Source organism: Bos taurus, chromosome 16 (assembly GCF_002263795.3).
Source record: "Bos taurus isolate L1 Dominette 01449 registration number 42190680 breed Hereford chromosome 16, ARS-UCD2.0, whole genome shotgun sequence".
Classification (NCBI taxonomy): Eukaryota; Metazoa; Chordata; class Mammalia; order Artiodactyla; family Bovidae; genus Bos; species Bos taurus.
Genome location: NC_037343.1, coordinates 66,590,747 through 66,609,290, shown reverse-complemented (window position 1 = coordinate 66,609,290; position 18,544 = coordinate 66,590,747). Strand labels below are relative to the sequence as shown.

Genomic DNA, 18,544 nt, shown 5'->3' with positions numbered 1-18,544 from the left:
TGGACCTTTGTTGGCAAAGTAATGTCTCTGCTTTTGCATATGCTATCTAGGTTGGTCATAACTTTCCTTTCAAGGAGTAAGCGTCTTCCAATTTCATGGTTGCAATCACCATCTGCAGTGATTTTGGAGCCCCCAAAAATAAAGTCTGACACTGTTTCCCCATCTATTTGCCATGAAGTGATGGGACCAGATGCCATGATCTTCGTTTTCTGAATGTTGAGCTTTAAGCCAACTTTTTCACTCTCCTCTTTCACTTGCATCAAGAGGCTTTTTAGTTCCTCTTCACTTTCTGCCATAAGGGTGGTATCATCTGCATATCTGAGGTTACTGGTATTTCTCCCGGCAATCTTGATTCCAGCTTGTGCTTCTTTCAGCCCAGCCTTTCTCATGATGTACTCTGCATAAAAGTTAAATAAGCAGGGTGACAATATACAGCCTTAATGTACTCCTTTTCCTATTTGGAACCAGTCTATTGTTCCATGTCCAGTTCTAACTGTTGCTTCCTGACCTGCATATATGTTTTTCAAGAGGCAGGTCAGGTGGTCTGGTATTCCCATCTCTTTCAGAATTTCCCACAGTTTATTGTGATCCACACAGTCAAAGGCTTTGGCATAGTCAATAAAGCAGAAATAGATGCTTTTCTGGAACTCTCTTGCTTTTTCCATGATCCAGCAGATGTCGGCAATTTGATCTCTGGTTCCTCTGCCTTTTCTAAAACCAGCTTGAACATCTGGAAGTTCATGGTTCACATATTGCTGAAGCCTGGCTTGGAGAATTTTGAGCATTACTTTACTAGAGTGTGAGATGAGTACAATTGTGTGGTAGTTTGAGCATTCTTTGGAATTGCCTTTCTTTGGGATTGGAATGAAAACTGAGCTTTTCCAGACCTGTGGCCACTGCTGAGTTTTCCAAATCTGCTGGCATATTGAGTGCAGCACTTTCACAGCATCATCTTCCAGGATTTGAAATAGCTCAACTGGAATTCCATCACCTCCACTAGCTTTGTTCGTAGTGATGCTTTCTAAGGCCCACTTGACTTCACATTCCAGGATGTCTGGCTCTAGGTGAGTAGGGGCTCCAAAATCACTGCAGATGTTGACTGCAGCCATGAAATTAAAAGATGCTTGCTCCTTGGAAGAAAAGCTATGACCAACCTAGACAGCATATTAAAAAGCAGAGACATTACTTTACCAACAAAGGTCCGTCTAGTCAAAGCTATGGTTTTTCCAGTAGTCATGTATGAATGTGAGAGTTGGACTGTGAAGAAAGCTGAGCATCGAAGAATTGATGCTTTTGAACTGTGGTGTTGGAGAAGACTCTTGAGAGTCCCTTGGACTGCAAGGAGATCCAACCAGTCCATCCTAAAGCAGATCAGTCCTGGGTGTTCATTGGAAGGAATGATGCTGAAACTGAAGAGCCAATACTTTTGGCCACCTGATACAAATAACTCATTAGAAAAGACTCTGATGCTGGGAGAGATTGATGGTAGGAGGAGAAGGGGACAACAGTAGATGAGATGGCTGGATGGCTTCACCAACATGATGGACATGAGTTTGAGTAAGCTCTGGGAGTTGGTAATGGACAGGGAAGCCTGGCGTGCTGCAGCGGTCGCAAAGAGTTGGACACGACTGAACGACTGAACTAAACTGAAGTGATAACACTTTGGCTTTCTCAAAATACACATTTATATCAAAAGAGGATTCTGCCTCCATTGACAGAGTATACTTTAGTTCTCACATACTACCAAAGCAAGAGTTAGTATCATAGTCTTAAGACTGGTAGATCTATTTGAGTGACTTGAAGGACACAGAGAAAATAATCTAGCATTGATTTTTAAGATTTACTAAATGAATGGGAAGTAAATAGAGAATTTTGATGAGCTTGGACAGAAGAATAAGTATAGAAATGAGGGTGGTATCCTTTTTAGAGTAGATAACCTCCAAATGAGGTAGAGATACACCAGAGTTATTATAAGCTTTTTTAAAAGGCATTATACAGTATGCAATATATGAGATTCAATAGAATAAGAGAGACACACTGAAGTTCTTTTGATTAAAGCTACAGTCCATGGGGTCACAAAGAGTCAGACACGACTTCACGACGAAAGTTATTTTAAGGAGTAGCTTGAGACTATTTAAACTTCACCAATGAAGACATGTGAGAACAAAGAATCACAAAAGCCAAGCTCAATTCTGCCATCTACTGCCTGGAGCAGAGACCATGGAAGGTTGGGACCTGAGTCCCCAGGATCTTTGCTGGAGCACCAACACCCACTTAGACAAGGATGGAGAGAAGCCACTGAGATACTGCCCAGGATATGCAACAAGGCTTGCAGCAGCAAATAACAGATACTAGGATCAATTCAACACTGTGGATAATTAAACCAAGCCAGGGTTTCTAATGTATCTATATCAAATATATAACAATGCATTCCACTGCCTTTTAAAGCTTCACCACACCAACCTCTTCGAATGCTCAGCTACATTGTGGAAAGACAGTTGTACCTTTTTTCAGTTTTCTCACAGACCTGAAAGTAACACAATCTTTACCCATTGTTTAAGGGAAGATTTGCAGTAGGGGACTGGGTACAAGCATTCTAGGTTTTCTGTGTGTTCCACTATTAGCAACGTAGTCTTTAAAGATTAAAAAAAAAATGAAGCATTACTTTAAAATTTGTGTAGTTTTGCTGCCCTGAAAAACTGACTCCTATTTTATATTTTTCCTTGAGTTGTATTTTCACAACAAAAATTCATAGCATATTATATTTGTAGTCAATAATAATGAGCTGGCCAAAAATTTCACTCAGGTTTTTCCATAAGATGGTACAGAAAAACCCGAATGCATGCTTTGGTCAATCCATAGCTAGTGTTCCTATATGGAATAAAGGGCAAGGAATTACATTTTTAATTTCCATCTCTAGATTCCTAATTCAGATAGTATTAATAAGAAGGAACACTGATCAACTTTAGCCTAGTAACTTTGAAATTATCATTTGTGGCTGATCTCTTGTCAGTTCTTTGGACTTTAAAGGAAGAAGTAAAAATTTTGCCAAGATTGATGGGGAAGTTGTGGTTAAGAGCCTAGGCTTGTAGTCAGGAAAGCATGGGTCTAACTTCTGGCTCTATTGCTCATGAATTTTTAACTTTATCAAGCCCAGCTTCCTTTTTCAAAAAAACCTCCATTATAGGATTGTTATGAGGATTAAATGAGATCACATACGTAAAGAACATAGAAGGGTGCTGGCACGAAACAAATCCTTAGGAAATAATTGTCAATCTGGTCTTTGACAAATATAACCATAACCCTGTATCTTTTGTGATACTTCACGGTTTCAAAAAACTGTGTGTCTATTAGGTCACTTGATTAATTTCATTTAATTTTCATAAGGCTCTGGAAAAAGTAGGTATAATCATCTTCCTCCGTTCTTTCAACCCACCATTTTACAGACAAAGCAACGGAGACTTAAAGAAGTCAAGCAGTTTGCCAAAGAGAGCATAGCTGGCTTGGCAGCTGCAATAAAACCCTGGGACTCATATCTGACTCTACTGATGCCCCTGCAGCTGGTCTGAAGAGAGGAAGTCTGAGCCTGTAAGAAAGTATTAAGAGTGCAATCTTGCTCAAGCTGGTATTAGTGCAGAACATTATAAGCCTGTTTACTCTTCACATATCCCCAGGCAGAGGGTTTTAGTTACAAAGAATTTTCTGAATCTTTAAGGAACAAGATTGGTAATAATGGGATAATAATTCACATCCAAATGTATGAATCAGATGGATATATGCTTTGTGAACATTTAACAAATGCTTAGATTCTTCTCATGTAAAACCCCAAATGGCACCTGGACCTGATTATGCTACTTGCTCTGAAGACTCCTGACCATTTGTAGGACCTTGAAACCACACCGTGTGTACACAGATGCCCTTCGCACAGGAGAGCTCTTGCTCCAGTACCTCTCCTCTCACCACTGCCCAGAAGTTCACGCCTCACACCTCTGTCCACATTGCCCCTTTGCCTGAAGCACCTTCCCCATCCCCTCCCTCCACCTTCTGCAATACAGGCTTCAAGGCCAAGCTCAGGTAGCACTGCATCTGCTAGACTCGCCTTCACCAATCTCCCTTTCAGGATGAATGTCTGTTTCATCAGTACTTCCATGGCAGTTTATTACATTCCTTTTTATTGCACTTATACTTTATCATTAATGTTTGTTTGTGTTTCTATATTCTCCAGTGGACTGAAATCTCCTTAAGGGCAAAAATCATACATCATTCAATTTTATAGCTTCCAGTGCCTGGAACACAAATGTTTGAACTATGAAATATACTGGTCTTAAAAGCTACAGGTGACATGTTAAAGTTAGCTAACACTCTATTTCACCCACTAATAAAAATAGATCTCTGCCAATCTCCAACGGTCTGTTTTGGAAGATTCCACACAATTGGCAAGTGCCGATCAAAAGGTAGACTCATCGTCAAGAAAGAGAGAAACCGCCACACGCTGATTGAAAGTGAAAGTGTGAAAGTCGCTCAGTCATGTCCGACTCTTTGTAACCCCATGGACTATAGACTCCATGGAATTCTCCAGGCCAGAATACTGGAGTGGGTAGCATTTCCCTTCTCCAGGGGATCTTCCTAACTCAGGGATCGAACCCACATCTCCCTCATTGCAGGTGGATTCTTTACCAGCTGAGCCACAGGGGAAGCCCACACCCTGATTAGGAACTGAAATATGAAGGAATTGATACCGTGAATTACATTCCAAAACCACAAAATACCTCCATTCAGGTTTTCAGCAAATACTAATAAATATCTAAGTAAATCAGGGTAATGTATTTAATACACTATGTGCTGTGCATTCATTGCATGACTTTGAGTAAACTGAAGGAATGAAACATTTTCTCTTTTTCCTAAATCTCAAACAATTGTTAATGTCTCTGCTAAGCAGATTTTAGGGCTATAGTATCAAATACTAGAGTCTTGTTTGTAGTGTGGTTCATGAAAGAATTCAGAAAGTATGGTATCCAGGGTAAAAGTATGCACCTTTCAGATAACAGTCTTTTAAGTGCCTTATCTTAGAGGAGCAGGAAATCTTAACCTTCTCCTGCTGCTGCTGCTAAGTCGCTTCAGTCATGTCCGACTCTGTGCGACCCCATGGACTGCAGCCCACCAGGCTCCCCCGTCCCTGGGATTCTCCAGGCAAGAACACTGGAGTGGGTTGCCATTTCCTTCTCCAATGCATGAAAGTGAAAATTGAAAGTGAAATCACTCAGTCATGTCCGACTCTTAGCGACCCCATGGACTGCAGCCCACCAGACTTCTCCATCCATGGGATTTTCCAGGCAAGAGTACTAGAGTGGGGTGCCACTGCCTTCTCCGAACCGTCTACCAGTGGTCATAAATTAATAACTCTTTTTGTCTTTTTAAATTTTGCTTAAATCTCTTAATTTTGGGTAAACTTTAAATCTAGTATTCACCAACTCAAATTTCAAAGTATATATACACCTACCCTTGAAGCCGTTTTTTTCCCCTCCATTGTTTTCTTAATTTTTTTGAATTATCATTAATCTACATGCTCACAAACTCGTTTGGCACTTACCCCCACATTCTCATGAAGATTTAATTTTAAAAGTTTTGTAAACCAGTTCTTTCTCCAAGATAATCACGCACCCAGATGTGTTTATTGAGTCAGTTATATTTTTGAAAGAAATATGCCATTTCATGGCTGTTTCTTTGGTAAATTTCTGGTAATCACCATGAAATGTAAGATGGTAGAAGAGGTGGGGGGAGGTTAGCAAATAGCTGGGGAGAAGAAACACCGGTTATCACATGTTTGCAAAGAATAATCCTTGAGATCCAAAACCTTCACAGCTCTTTTTGTCCTTGTGCTCTGGAGTGAAAACAGTCTACACGAAGCAGAAGCAAACCCACTGCGCTCACGAATACCTTGCATTCTTAGGCTGGAGAGCAGCCAGTTACCCTGGGACCAAATTCCTGTTTACTCTGTAGTGAATGTGGGAGACAAGCTGCCTGCCAGTAGCTGTTAAGGCAGTAAAAACACAGCCAGAGGCTGTCACAGGGAGGAAATCACAGAGCAAGTTAATCTGTGAACTTCAAGGACGGAGATTAAACACTGTGCAATGAAGCCCAAATGGTGGCCTTGCCTGAAAGGAGAAAAATCTGGGTTGAGAAGCCCCTCGTAAGAGTCTGGTAAAATACTATATTTGCATAATGAGTGGTACATCATTGTTCCCCTATTGGCTCTTTCTTACAATCAATAGGCTTCAAAGCTTTCTTCCCAAAGGATTGATTCAGTATTTGGCAGAAATGCAAGTTTGTTTCATTCTGATTCTCCTGTTCACCTTGACATTATCTGGTCCAGAAAGAACAACATTTGGGATAAAATTCTAAGCATCCCTCCTACAATTTGGAAACAAGGATAGCTCATTATGCTACTGTGCTATGCGTATGATATTGTGCTGGTTATAAAGCGGCCATGTGCAGTGTTCCAAGGACTTAAGACTGCCGAGGCCTCTTACATGCACTCAGAACTTCAGTGATTTTTGAACAAGGAGGTAAAAAAGAGGACTGCCAATATCATTAGTTTGCCCATATCCACAAAGAGTGTGCTCTTATACTCCACAGAGGAAGTTTACTTTTTAAATCTTAAGAATTACAAAGTGACTCCTGGTTCACTGGGACCTCACTATCATATCCATAAGTCCCATATTGTGAGTTTTACAATTGTTTGGACACAAAACTTATTTTTAAAAATATCGTTGGCTAGAGGATGGGATGGTATTAAACTGATCTCTGATGCCATGGTTAGTCATATTATTGTGTGGTTGCAACGCAGTGGAAAACTGAATGCGTCTACCACGTCATATTTTGGGAGACCTTGGAGGTATTTTTCCACGTTTTATCAGGAAACATGAAAAACAGACTGCCAGGTTCCCAATCCACAAGCTCTATCCATTAGCACTTTAAATCTAGTCGGATGGAATGTACACACTTGTGCTGGGAGGTCTGGGTGTCTGGGAAAGATGAGCAAAGCAATAAACCAACAGAGGACACATATTCAACCAGTTGGATTAAAGCTCAAGGCCTTAAAAGGAAGCAATCTATGTTGTCATCATCTTGCATTTAGATTTATCAGTGAAAATACATGTATTTTTTCATCCTTTGGTTCAGATTTTGTTTCCTTTCTCTGAAGCTATAGAGATGCTAATAAAGAGATTACTCATGTCTGTGTCATTCAGATAACAACTAGGTCATTTTCCAGTTTTTCTCAAAAGCATTATTTCCTTTCTGGTATAATTTTCTCTCCAGAAAAAGGCCATGGTAATTTCTAAGTTTCCCCACATCACAACTGGAAAAAAAAGTCGGTTAAGTTTCCCAGTAGGTTAGCCCAACAGGTTGAATGGTATTCAGAACTTTCCATTTCTTTCTTTCTCTTGTCCCTCTCTGTACTAACCCCTATTCTCCTGGTGACAGTGGTTCTGCAGGGACATGGAAGAACATGGCTGCTCTCGTCATCACTTTCAAAAGTTAGGGGTGTCCTGGTTTCCATTTGGAGTCAACCGTGAGCATCAGACATGAATTCATCTTGATCCTTTTGTTTTTGTGATACCGCTTGAGATAATAAATTCTATGTTCCATATAAGAGAAAAAAATCTTTTATCTTTTATTGCTGGAGTTAATAGGAACAAAAGGGAAAGCTCCAGGTCCCTGGTTTACTCTCCTGAGGAGTCAGACCTGGATCTTGCCTTGAAACAAGGGACTCTGGGTAGCTAAGGAATATTGTTCTGTAATTTTTGACTCAGTTGCCTTTCCTCTCCAAGGAAGAAGCTGTGTCTTTGTGTTTTCAGCACTCAAACAGTACCTGGAATATACGAGGCTCACAATAACTGTGTCTTAGGAAATGATGGATGGATGATTATCTGTCTTAAGGAACTAGAGGGAATGCAAGTGAGACAATATCACTATGTCATAATTTTGACAAGAATACAATGCATTCCTCTACTAAATTCCCAACACGTGAATTTCCCAAAAAGCTATTAATTGATAAATATTGATTGCATTTCAGAAATCACCACTCCCTATTTCACTTTAAAAATATGCTTATTTTGTATGCATTCTTTTGCTTTAATTAAAAGCTGAAGTAGAAATATTAGACATGAGGTTAAAAAAAAAAATCATAAAGCTGAAGAATGTGAATCCATTAGAAACTACTTAACTGGAGTCTTTCAGTTACATAGGCCAGAGGCTTTTGTGTCTTTTGATTTCTGTTATTATCTTGATAGTTTTAGTTTCTATAACTGTATGTGTTAGTGATGTAAGCTGGGCTTTTAATTGTAAGTGTCATTTAATTAAGAAATATCATTAAGAAGATCTATTCATTCCCAAATCTTTGGCAGAATGGATTAAGATTTCTATAAGTAAAGCAATAATTAATAGCAATAGAAATGTAAAGAACCATTGTAAGCAATTGGTAACAACTCCTCCCAAAACTGGAACAGATTTAATATCTAAGTAGATCTTTTGTCTATTTAGCCTGGCGCTGAAATAAATGCCCAGTATTGCCCAGGAAGCTGCTTAGGATTCAGATTGTGATCAGTCTGTATTCCATCTGAAAACAAGCAAAATGGAGAGTCCTGATCTTCAGGACTCTTGAAAGTTTTTTGGCTCAAATAGAGGTCGTCGTCAATTTTTCACTGATACTGTACAGCCAGTTCCCATAAAATACACTGGTACGGATGCAAAGGAAGGGGAAACTGAAATAACAATGAAAGTCTGAGAAACAAAGAGGTTTGTATCTTGTCCCCAGTGTGGACAGGAGGAGGCTTTCAAGACTCAGAGGTAGAAGTGAGATGTTAAACTCCAAGGCATTTAAAATATTTCTACTAAAGTCTGGCAACGGGAAAAGTGACATGTGTTGACCTGTCACAGAAGGATCCATTTATCCAAGGTGCACTTAAAGGGCTGATATGGCTCCAACACTGATTCACCTAAATCCAGAAATTTGATGAATCTGTAAGATTGTTGAAGGTGCGTTTCTTTATTTATGGCTGTGCTGGGTCTTCACTGCTACATGTGGGCTTTCTCTAGTTGTGGCAAGCCGGGGCTACTCTTGTTGCAGTGCATGGATCTCTCCTTGAAGTGGCTTCTCTTGTTACCAAGCATGGGCTCTACAGCACAGGCTCAGTAGCTATGGTGCATGGGCTGAATGGCTCCATGGCATGTGTTGTCTTCCTCGACCAGGGATTGAACCTGTGTCCTCTGCATTGGCAGGAGGATTCTTAACCAGTGGGCCACCAGGGAAGCCCTGAAAGTGCATTTCTCACAAATGCTGTCAACAGCACAGAGAAAGCATCATTATACATGTTGCAGAATTACATTCTTCATAGCAACAATCTGATTTAGGAAATTTCTACAATATTGCATTTCAAGATTACTCATTGTATGCAATTTATCTTGGAGGTCTTATACTTCTTAACTAAATCAGATTTGTTCTTTTAGTAGCTCAATAAAATACTGCTCTTACTAAAACAGTGTCATACCATGACTCCAAACTTATTAACTGCTTCCTTTATAAATACTAATCAAAATACCCATAGAAAGTATAGGTTAGCAGACTCTAAAAGACATTTACTCCTTTCCACATGTCCTGTCCCTCTGCTGCTGCTGCTGCTGCTAAGTCGCTTCAGTCGTGTCCGACTCTGTGCGACCCCATAGACGGCAGCCAACCAGGCTTCCCCGTCCCTGGGAATCTCCAGGCAAGAACTATGGAGTGGGTTGCCATTTCCTTCTCCAATGCATGAAAGTGAAAAGTGAAAGTCGTGTCTGACTCTCAGCGACCCCATGGACTACAGCCCACCAGGCTCCTCCATCCATGTAGGATTTCTTTTTTCCAGCAAAATCATTGATAATCATGCAACATCTCAAAAAATGTTGGGTTTGAATCCCAGCTTGCCTTTTACTTAGCTCTGGAACCTCAGGATGTTTATTCAACCCTTCTGAAGTTGGTTTCCTTACCTGTAAAATGAATTAATACTGTTTGACGTATAATAGCTCAATATTAACATATAATAATAGCTCAATATCAGTGACTCCCAAAATAGAAATTCTATCCCACACCCCTGTCTTGTTCAGCTAATTGCTCTGGCTCAGTAATAATGAGGTTAGGGCTAGGGTTAGGGTTAGGGTTAAAGATTCTATGGGCATCTTAGGCTTCACATGCCCCAAATCAAACATATCATATTCTTTCTGAAAACAGGTTCTATTGTTTCCATTTTCTAAATTTGCTATAATTCTTAAATCCAAGCAAAAATCAGAAGTTCTAGTTGTTTCCCCAATCTTGGTTCAGTTAGCACATAGTTTTCTAACTTCTGGAGCAAGAAGATTAAATAGTTAGATCACAAATCCAAAAGCCTGGTGCATAATTCTCAGTCTGCAAAGAAAACTGCATGGAAAATTTACAACTGAGTGTTCAGGGGAAAAAATGCCTTGCCCTGAACCTGCTCCAGAAAGTTCATTATCTTTTTCTGTATCATTGTTTATTTCTTAGCAAGTACTGTTTACATTCATTTATATACCCCCAAACACAAGCAAGTACGGCTGCTAAGTAATATCATGCTATTAAACTTCTTGTTTAATGCTTCTTCATTATGGTTCTTGCTAGAAGTTAACGAATAGTTTATGCTTAGTCTCTCAGTGGCAGTTAAAAAAAGAAATAAACACTAAATCCCCTGTGAGCCACAGAAATAAATCAAGATCTCAGAATGAGAAACAAAGATAAAACTTATTCCTCAGACCGAACAGAGATTTGAAGAAAAGAATATGAAAAATTTTTATTATTGTACTGAGACCCTTTCACATATAACTTCATCCAGCCAACAGAGGCACAGATATTTTTCATTACTTTTAGAAGAACTTATATGCTCTAGAGATTGCCAGGAGAAATATCAATAACCTCAGATATGCAGATGACACCACCCTTATGGCAGAAAGTGAAGAGGAACTAAAAAGCCTCTTGCTGAAAGTGAAAGTGGAGAGTGAAAAAGTTGGCTTACAAGCTCAACATTCAGAAAACGAAGATCATGGCATCTGATCCCATCACTTCATGGGAAATAGATGGGGAAACAGTGGAAACAGTCAGACTTTATTTTTGGGGGCTCCCAAATCACTGCAGATGGTGATTGCAGCCATGAAATTAAAAGACGCTTACTCCTTGAAAGGAAAGTTATGACCAACCTAGATAGCATATTCAAAAGCAGAGACATTACTTTGCCAACAAAGGTCCGTCTAGTCAAGGCTATGGTTTTTCCTGTGGTCATGTACGGATGTGAGAGTTGGACTGTGAAGAAGGCTGAGTGCTGAAGAATTGATGCTTTTGAACTGTGGTGTTGGAGAAGACTCTTGAGAGTCCCTTGGACTGCAAGGAGATGCAACCAGTCCATTCTGAAGGAGATCAGCCCTGGGATTTCTTTGGAGGGAATGATCCTGAAGCTGAAACTCCAGTACTTTGGGCACCTCATGCGAAGAGTTGACTCATTGGAAAAGACTCTGATGCTGGGAGGGATTGGGGGCAGGAGGAGAAGAGGATGACAGAGGATGAGATGGCTGGATGGCTTCACTGACTCGATGGATGTGAGTCTGAGTGAACTCCGGGAGTTGGTGATGGACAGGGAGGCCTGGTGTGCTGCGATTCATCGGGTCGCAAAGAGTCGGACACAACTGAGCGACTGAACTGAACTGAACTAAACTGATATGCGCTTGATGCCAGGCTAGAAATTCAACCAAGATGGTCCTTTATTTTGAAAACAGAGTATTCAAACTTGTCTTCTGGCATCCTAGAGGCCAACCACACTGGCTCAGATGCTGCTGCTGGAGTATTTCCAGGCAGGGCTAAGGCTTCTTGGAAACTTGCTCTAGTCAGTTGTTGCTATTGTTGAGTCACTCAGCTGTGTCTGACACTTTGTGACCCCATAGACTGCAGCCCGCAAGGCTTCTCTGTCCATGGAATTCATCAGGCAAGAATACTGGACTGGGTTGCCATTCCCTTCTCCAGGGGTTCTTCCCAACCCAGGGATTGAACCCGGGTCTCCTCCATTGCAGGTAGATTCTTTACTGTCTGAGCCACCAGGCAAGCCATTTGCTGAGCACCTAATGCAATATTGAGACAGTCCAAGGCTCGGGGCTGTAAGGCAGGATAAGACATGCCTGGCCAGGAGGAAGACTAGAACCTCAACATGCCATTGACAAAACTTAATGCAGAGCAAGAAGAACCCTAATGAGCCAGTCAACAAATGGAAACCCTACTCTCCCTTCCTCACTGCTTTTCCCACTTTCTGCCAAATAATGAAATGAGTTGTTGATACTCTCTCCCCTTTGCCTCTTTTTCCTTTTGGTATAATTAACATTTAGATGTTCTGTCTTACCATAAATAAATTTACTTGTTTCTGAAGCTCATCTGGAAAAGTCAAAATCCAGCCAAGTCATCAACATTTCACAGGAGTTGTTTTCTCAATTTCCATGGCAGAAGGTCACACAAGGAGAATTTTTATGAGCTGTAACTAATTATGCAGGCGCAAGGTGAAAAGGGAGGAGGCTAGATTCATTTTTCCTATTTGGATCTCAAGTGCACAAAGATGGGGTAATCCTACCTCTCTGTTCATTATATGCTATGATCCCAGCTTCATGCAAAGTCTCATCCTTGTTTAATATTTTTTTTCTCTTCATCCCCTATTCATATTTCCATTTTCCTCCCTCCTATACAGAGACCCACTCTACTTTGTTTGATGTGTCAGTTATGTATGTATCTCTAAAAAATGATTCCGTTCAGTCGCCCAGTCATGTCCACCTCTTTGAGACCCAATGGACTGCAGCACGCCAGACTTCCCTGCCCATCACCAACTCCCAGAGCTTGTTCAAACTCATGCCATCCAACCATCTCATCCTCTGTCTTCCTCTTCTTCTCCCGCCTTCAATCTTTCCCAGCATCAGGATCTCTTCCAATGAGTCAGTCTTCTCATCAGGGGGCAAAAGTATTGGAGCTTCAGCTTCAGCATCAGTCCTTCCAATGAATATTCAGGACTGATTTTCTTTAGGATGGACTAGTTTAATCTCCTTGCAGTTCAAGAGAACTCTCAAGAGTCTTCTCCAACATCACAGTTCAAAAGCATCACTTCTTTGGCCTTCAGCTTTCTTTATGGTCCAACTCTCACATCCATACATGACTACTAGAAAAACCATAGCTTTGACTAGATGCACCTTTGTCAGCAAAATAATGTCTCTGTTTTTTAATATGCTATCTAGGTTTGTCATAGCTTTTCTTCCAAGGAGCAAATTAAAAAATGTTTGCTATGTATCAAATCTTGTCACTGTCATCCTACCACAAGTTCATGGGCAAGACTTTTCCCTCCATTTCAAAAAATGGGATGATCTCCCCAGTTTCAGGGGGTCAACATGACCCTCACCCATGCCTCAGAGGTGGAGACCTTGCAAAGTACTGAAGGAAAGGATTATATCTGAGAATTAAGCTCAAATAGTATTTGCCTTACTAGGTTTTGGACTTGCTTGAGATCCATCATCCCTTCCTTCCTTCTGATGTCTTCTTTTGGGAATAGGAATATCCATGCTATACCTACCTGGGCTTCCCTGCTGGCTCAGAAGGTAAAGAATCCACCCACAATGCAGGAGACCCTGGTTCGATCCCTGGGTTGGGAAGATTCCCCTGGAGAAGGGAATGGCTACCCACTCCAGTATTCTTGCCTAGAGAGTCCCATGGAAATAAGAGCCTGGTGGGTTACATTTCCTGGGGTTGCAAAGATTTGGACATAACTGAGTGACTAATCACACATACCTGCCTACCACTGTATTTTGGAAACACGTTAGCATGTGCAGTTCTACAGTTCACATCTGGAGAAGAATTTTGCCTCAGGATGAATCATACTTTAAGTCTCAAACATACCTGACTTCAATGATATTTAGATAAAACTTTGGAGTTTAGAGTTGATGCTGGAATGAGTTAAGACTTTGGGAGCTACTGGAATGAAATAACTGTATTTTGTGTGGGATAAGGACACGAATGTGGGGTGGGGGCTTAGGGTGGAATGCTGTGGACTGAATTATGTCCCTCCCCAGTTCATGTGTCGAAGGCCTAATCCCCACTGTGACTGTATCTGGAGCTAGGGTTTTTGGGAAGTAATTAAGGATACATGAAGTTATAAACTGAGTGTAAGTGTTAGTTGCTCAGTTGTGCCCGACTCTTTGCAACCCCATGGACTGCAGTCCACCAGGCTCCTCTGTCCATGAGATTTTCCAGGCAAGGATACTGGAGTGGGTTGCCATTTTCTTCTCCAAAGGACCTTCCCAACCCAAGGATCGAACCTGGGTCTCCTGCACTGCAGGCAGATTCTTTACCAACTGAGCTACAAGGGAGGTGAAGCCCTAACCCAATAGGACTGTAGCCTTATAAGAGGAAGATATTCTCTCTCTCTCTCTCCTTCCTTCCTTCTCACCCACCCTCCCTCCTCCCCACGTGAGACAGCAGCTATCTCCAAGCCAAGAAGAGAGCTCTCACCAGAACCCCACCATGCTGCTACCCTGATCTTAGATGTGCAGCCTCTAAAACTGTGAGAAAACATATCTCTACTGTTAAAGCTACCCATTCGGTGGTATTGTGTTATGACAGTCAGAGTTGGCTAATATAATCATAATATAATTTTGTATCCCTATGCCTTTTAATTTATATAAATGGTAATATGCTAGAGCATAAATTGTTTCTTCCTTTTTGTCACTTCACACTGAGTTTCTAGATGGACCCATGTAGCTGTATGTATACTGGAGCCACTAATACTGACTGTAGCGGAGTGCTCCAGTGCATGTTTCCAAAGCATGCTCCCACCATCAGGGATGAGGTGAATACTCTAATATATAACTCCTAAGAGATTTATATGGAGTAAATACATAGAAGAACACAAATTTTGGCTCTAGTAGTATATATGGATCAGATTTCCCTCCATGCTGCCAGATTGCTTTTCCAATGGCCACACCAGTCTGCATTTCCTTGGGGGAGTTAAGAGTTTCTATTCTCACCAACATTTGGCATCATCCAACCCACTACTTTTTGCCAATTTGATGTATATAAATTAGGAATATTTCATTGTAATTCTCATTTATTTATTCTCTAATTATTACTGACATGGACATCTCTTAAACATGTTAACCACCGGGGTTTACTCTTCTAAGACTTGCTAATTCATATTCTTTTCCCCTTTTCTATTGTGTGTTGTCTCTCCCTCTTTGGTTCACAGTTACTCCGTATAAACACTAGATAATAACTCTTTTTCACTTTTAGACATCATAATTGTTCCCACTCAGTCTGTTCTCAATTTTGTGGAACAGAAATCCTAATTGTGCTATAGGCAAATTCATGTTTTTCCCTTTTTATCTTGTTAAGATAACATATTTAAAGCTTAAGTCACAAAAATACCTTCTTTATTATTTTTACAAACTTCATAGCATCAGCTCTCACTCAGTCCATTCTGATTTTATTTTTATATATAGTATGAATTGGGATCCACATTTATTTTTATCTACCCAGTGAGATGATTTTCCCCAATACTATCTAATAATTCATCCCCTTCTCCATGTTTCAGAGAGACCACATTAGCATATGCCAATTTCTCAGTCATAAATAAGAAGTTCTAAGTTCCCTTTCTCTTTCATCGGCATGATGTTTCTGTGACAGACCTCTCCTTTTATTACTGATTGTTAATATCTGATAAAGTATTTCCCTCTTTTCTCTACAAATTTATCTTTTCATGTAAATTCATTTTTCCATATAATTTTATTTTTTATTTTTTTTTTTAAAGAGAAATCATTTTAATATATATATTTTCATTTCAGTCCAATTGACAAGATTTCTAATAGGCATGCAGAACCCATATTGAAGTTTGCTTCAAATTAGTTATATCCCAACATGCAGCAAACCTCCTAATAGAGAAGTGAAGTGAACACTATTATTCCTAAAGAGTACAAATGTCTATTGTCTCAAAGAGTTTTATCAACTTTAACATTTTCAAAGAGCCCTATGAGGCTGCTCAATATGGTAGTTTCCCCCTGAAATTTCCTATTTGGAGGATGGCAAAACAGTCTAGAATCTTCCCCAGGCTACTAGTTGTTTGTATTCATATCACAGCTTGGCTGGCTAAGAGGTAGAGACTGAATAATATGTAGATAGCCTTCAAGTCCAGCTGAGTGAGACAGCTTCATTTTTAGAAAGGAAACCAAATCATGAAAACCCTCCTACAGTATGATTTGTTCCAGGGTCCTTTTAAGGAGGGACGTACTCCTCATGCATAGGACTTTTTATGGCTTTCTAGAGTTTTCTGCTCCAGCCAGCGTTCTCTAGCCAGGTGACTTATTGAACTTGCTGCAGAACTGAAAGCATGAAGTCTCTTGTCTACTTTCATAATTAGAGGTGGTGTTAGTCTTCTCATTTCCGGCCAAATGGATCCGACCACACTTTCAACCCTGGTGGCTGCACGTCTTCTTGAACAATACCAGCTCGATTTATGGCTTGTTCCTTCTTGTACTCCTCCAGCCGCATTAAGGGCCGGAAGTAGATGGGGTAGAAGGCGGCGCCGATCAGGGAGATGAAGCCGCCGAAAATGAGAGCAGTGCGCAGGTTCCGGGACATGGCTCCAGCCGGGGCTACCCGGATTCTCCGAGTGCCCGGGACTCTCCAAACCCGGCTCCCGCCGGCTGGGCCTTGACCCCGCTCGGAAGAGCTCCATATAATTTTAAATCAATTTGTGAAAAGCTCCAAAAATAATCCTATCAGAAAATTTATGAAAAGTGCCTTAAGTACAAACCTAATTTGATGGCAGCTGGCATCTTCAAAATCCTGTATCTCTCCATAAATGAACATGATCTGTTCTATTTAGTAACATTTTCTCATATCTTTTAATAGAGTTTTAACATATTCTCCATAAAGATCTTGTCCATTCTTTGTCTTATATACACAGTGACATATTATTCAGTCATAAAAAATAATAAGATTGTGCTATTTGTTACATGAGTGGACCTATAGAGTATTACACTAAGTGAAATAAGTTAGAGAAACATAAATATCATATATGGTTTCACTTGTATATGAAAAATAAAAAACAAAACCAATGAACAAACATAACAAAACAGAAATAGAGTCACAGGTACAGAGAACAAACAGATGGTTTCTGGATCAGAAGGGATTAGAAGGATGAGTGAAATAGGTGACAGGAACTTGTTGGTGCAAACTTCCAGTTACAAAATAAATAAATCACGGGAATCAAAAGTACAGCATGGGGAATACAGTCAACGACACTGTAATAACTGTGTAGTGACAGATGGTAACTAGACTTACCATCATGATCATTTGCAATGTGTAGAAACATGGAATCCCTGTGTCGTACACCAGGAACTACTGCTGCTGTACATCAGTTATGCTTCAATAAAGAAGCAGAGAGGGAATAGAGAATGGCTTCATAACCTAGTATGTGGTTCATTTTCCTAAGTATTTTTGTATGCTTGAGAAAAGTATACATTCTCTAAATTTGGGGTACATTTTTCTGTTATTTGATTGCACTTATTTGTGTTGTTCAAATTTTACACATGTATGTATTTCTGATCATTTGGTCTTCTCAGTTCATGAATTCCTAAAAGAACTTAACATCTTCTCTTGAAGACCTTTCTAAGAGATATGTTAAAATCTTTCACTCAATGATTTATTTTGTCGATTTCTAAGTTCTGACAGTTTTCACTTTATGTATTTTGAGGCCATTTTATTAGGTGTATACAATTTTCACAAATGCTAACTTAAGCCTTTTGTCTTTATGTAAGTATCCCCTTTATCCTTAATGGTTTCTTTCTATAAAGTCTATTTTGACTTATTTTAATCTATGCCTTAGTTTCTTTTAACAATATGAGATCATTCTCATTCATGATCTCCTTAAATACTATTTTTGCTCTTTCTCCTCTTCTCCTGGGACTCTAATTACACATAGATTATAACTTTTCATACATTTTCATTGAGGCCCACTGCTGCTGGAGAGCTGTGTTTTTCATTCTGTCTGTGGTCATTAATTTGAATATTTACTATCCATTCGTCTGCTGATCTGGCTTCCTTTAAAACTCATAAAATTAGTTAATAATTTCAGAAACTATACTTTTCAATTTCATAATTTCTACTTTTTATAGATTTCAATCACTTTGGAGAAGTCTCTAATATTAAATCTCTATTTTTATGTATTATTATAGTCATTTAAAGTATAAGTCAGTTACTTTAACATCTGAATCACATGTAGATCTGTTTAGATTTTTTTTCTCTTGAATTTTAGTCATGTGGCTTTGTCTTTCAATGTGTCTAGTATTTTTAGATTGAATACTGAACTTTTTTATGTAAAAATTATGACTGTTACAGATGCTACTGCCTTCCTCCAGAAATATTTCACTTTCTTTCTACTAGGCTAACTGGATGGTACTGACCTTAATCCAAGAGAAATTATGG

General features: G+C 39.8%; 1 protein-coding gene across 1 annotated transcript; it reads right to left on the bottom strand.

The window, feature by feature from the left end:
- Positions 1–16,189: 16,189 nt before the first annotated feature.
- LOC101904614 (small integral membrane protein 20) lies at positions 16,190–16,788 on the bottom strand. The gene has a single exon (XM_005217404.4). The coding sequence runs from the start codon at positions 16,694–16,696 to the stop codon at positions 16,493–16,495; it is 204 nt and encodes a 67-aa protein (XP_005217461.1). The 5' UTR covers positions 16,697–16,788; the 3' UTR covers positions 16,190–16,492.
- Positions 16,789–18,544: the final 1,756 nt, after the last annotated feature.